This window comes from Bactrocera latifrons, unplaced genomic scaffold (genome assembly GCF_001853355.1).
Source record: "Bactrocera latifrons isolate USDA-ARS-PBARC rearing strain unplaced genomic scaffold, ASM185335v1 scaffold_5, whole genome shotgun sequence".
NCBI lineage: Eukaryota > Metazoa > Arthropoda > Insecta > Diptera > Tephritidae > Bactrocera > Bactrocera latifrons.
The window spans coordinates 1,568,126-1,570,559 of NW_017537156.1; the positions used below are offsets into that span (position 1 = coordinate 1,568,126).

At 25.9% G+C, this 2,434-nt stretch overlaps 1 protein-coding gene across 3 annotated transcripts in view; it reads right to left on the bottom strand.

The window, feature by feature from the left end:
- Positions 1 to 777: 777 nt before the first annotated feature.
- The window catches only part of LOC108973710 (uncharacterized protein DDB_G0283357-like), a 111,561-nt gene continuing 109,904 nt past the window's right edge, over positions 778 to 2,434 (bottom strand). For all 3 annotated transcript variants that reach the window (XM_018941143.1, XM_018941140.1, XM_018941142.1), the window contains exon 5: positions 778 to 1,669. In XM_018941143.1, coding sequence (XP_018796688.1) covers positions 1,496 to 1,669 — 174 coding nt within the window. In that variant the 3' untranslated portion in view covers positions 778 to 1,495. The remainder of the gene's footprint in view (positions 1,670 to 2,434) is intronic.

Consider the following 2,434-nt stretch of genomic DNA (forward strand, 5'->3'; position numbering starts at 1 on the left):
TTTAAAATATTTCGGTTGCCAATTCATTTCGGTTTGTATAAGTTTATGAAAAATGTATTAAATTATAATAAATATTAAAAAAAATGTGAAAGTAGGATTTAGCAAACTCATTATAAATTGAAAGTGAAGTTTGTCTACACAATCAGGTTGAGGACTTTCATTCGCTCCTTGATGAATCCTGTAGTGCTACACTATTTAAACTATTGCATATGATTTATTAGATCTTTAGTTCTCAAAGTGAATCTAGCAAATGATTATAATTCTAGAGGGAACGACAAGCTAGAGTGTGTAAATTCCCTTTTTAGTTTTTTAGAAGGCGAAATTATGCGCAGAGTGTGACAAAAAAATAAAGTGTAGAACCTTTAATGTTGTTTCGACAATATGTCAAAGTCGATTTAAGGTAGACTGAACAATCAATTCGAGTCTCGAAATTATGTATTATGCAAATTTTTGACAAGTTTTGGGTATAATATAAGTGGTAATAAGGTAGGAAACTTGCTTGCAATGTTAGGCAACTCTTTAAAATACAAATATATAAATAAAAATAATTGTTTAATGCGTTAATAATTGGGGATCTTGTAATATTTTCGAGAGATTTCATCTCTTCATTGCTTGCGATCTGATAAACTATACAAACACGCGTGAATTGACCTAATAAATTCTGGCTATTTTTTAATATTAGCATAAACGCATATATCTTACATGCATATGTATAGGTAAATTATATTATTTCAAGCCCAATAACTAATTTTGTCTTAACTGCTTTGAATTTGTTGCTTAATATTTTATTTATTTATTTTTTTTTACTTTTGTTATTGTTTTATTTGAATATCTGTTTTAAATTATCACAACCGTCACATTTGCCGCACAAACAAACGACGATAAACAATAAATTCGTAAACGCTCGTGACCGTCAATCAAATCGAATTTACTTTTCACATGCACACTTTGAATTACATGTATTGTATGTATATAATAAATTTACATATGTAAATATATAGCGAATTAATTGGGCAGTAAAAATATAATAAAAGCAAATTTGATAGAAAAAAAATTGCTAAGGTCATCAATGTCGAATTGATTGGTTTTGTTTTCCAAAATTAAGCTCATGGCTGTACTTCTAAAATAAAGAAAAGGAAAGACAACATATAAAAACCAATTTGTGTGGCAATCAAACATCGCTAATTATAACTTTAAAGTAAAATTAATTCTAAAAAATAAAGTCTATAAAGTTAAATCAAGTAAAAAATATGCAAAAATATATATCAAATGACTCTTTCGTTGCTTAAGCTAATTATTTATATATATAGTTAGAGATTATGCCTATAAACACACAAACGTCCAAAAAAAGTTATAAGTAATGCTTCTCTTTGTCTATATGAAAAACGGCAATTGTCCGTTCAACATATTCCCCCGCCCGCATGAGTAGTCAATCAAGTTTCGCATTGCTGCTCTTCAAATTCGGACACAATCGCTGCCATCGTCGTGCACTTGCTTAGCAATTGTGACATTTAACCAGCCCAACTTCGTCGCAATTCATGCATTTCAGTGCCACAAATTCGGCCGTGAAGTGATTTCGATGCACCGACTTTTTCGAGCCATTACATGAGGGGCATGGCAGTAGGCGGTAGCCGCCGCATGTTTGACACGTGAATGTCGTGGCAATTGACTGTAAGACCAAACAATAAAAATTAAGTATCAAAATTTAATTCAAATATATAGTTAAAATATAACTTAAAATCATCAAGTGGAATATTTTATTCAGTAAGAGTAAAAAATATTAAATATATAAATTTAAATTTTTAAATTAAAAAAATAATTAAAATAAAAAGTTAACTGTAAAAAGATTTAATTTAAATAAATAAATCAAAATTCAAATATAAAGAGGAAAATTAATTAAATGTTTTTTTAGTGACAATTAAAAATTAATCACGTTTAAAAACACAATTACAAATAAAATTGTAAAAAAAAAAATATAAAAAAATACAGTAATAAATGAAAAAGCAAAATTCTTAAAATATATGTGTAAAAATCGATCACAAATTAATCAAAATTGAAAAATAGAACTACATTAAAAATAATATTAAACAAAATCGTAAAGAGATACAAAGAAATACGTAAAAAATTATAAAATGCGAAAAAAATTCTGTGTAAGAGGTTTTAAAACAAACAACACATAAATTAAAATAATTGAATAAAAAAGGTAACAAAATAAATTAGAAATTTCAAAAAATGAAAAATAACAACAACAAAAAAACAAAATGTGCAATTAAAACTACAAATAAATCAGATAAATAATGAAAAGTAAGAAAATTATGAAATTATTAAAAAATAGTTAAGGTAAAAAAAATCGAAATTAAAAAAGGTAGATATTATAAAATGTAAATAAATAAAAAAGTTAAAAAAATATTTGTTAAACAAAAAATACGAAAAT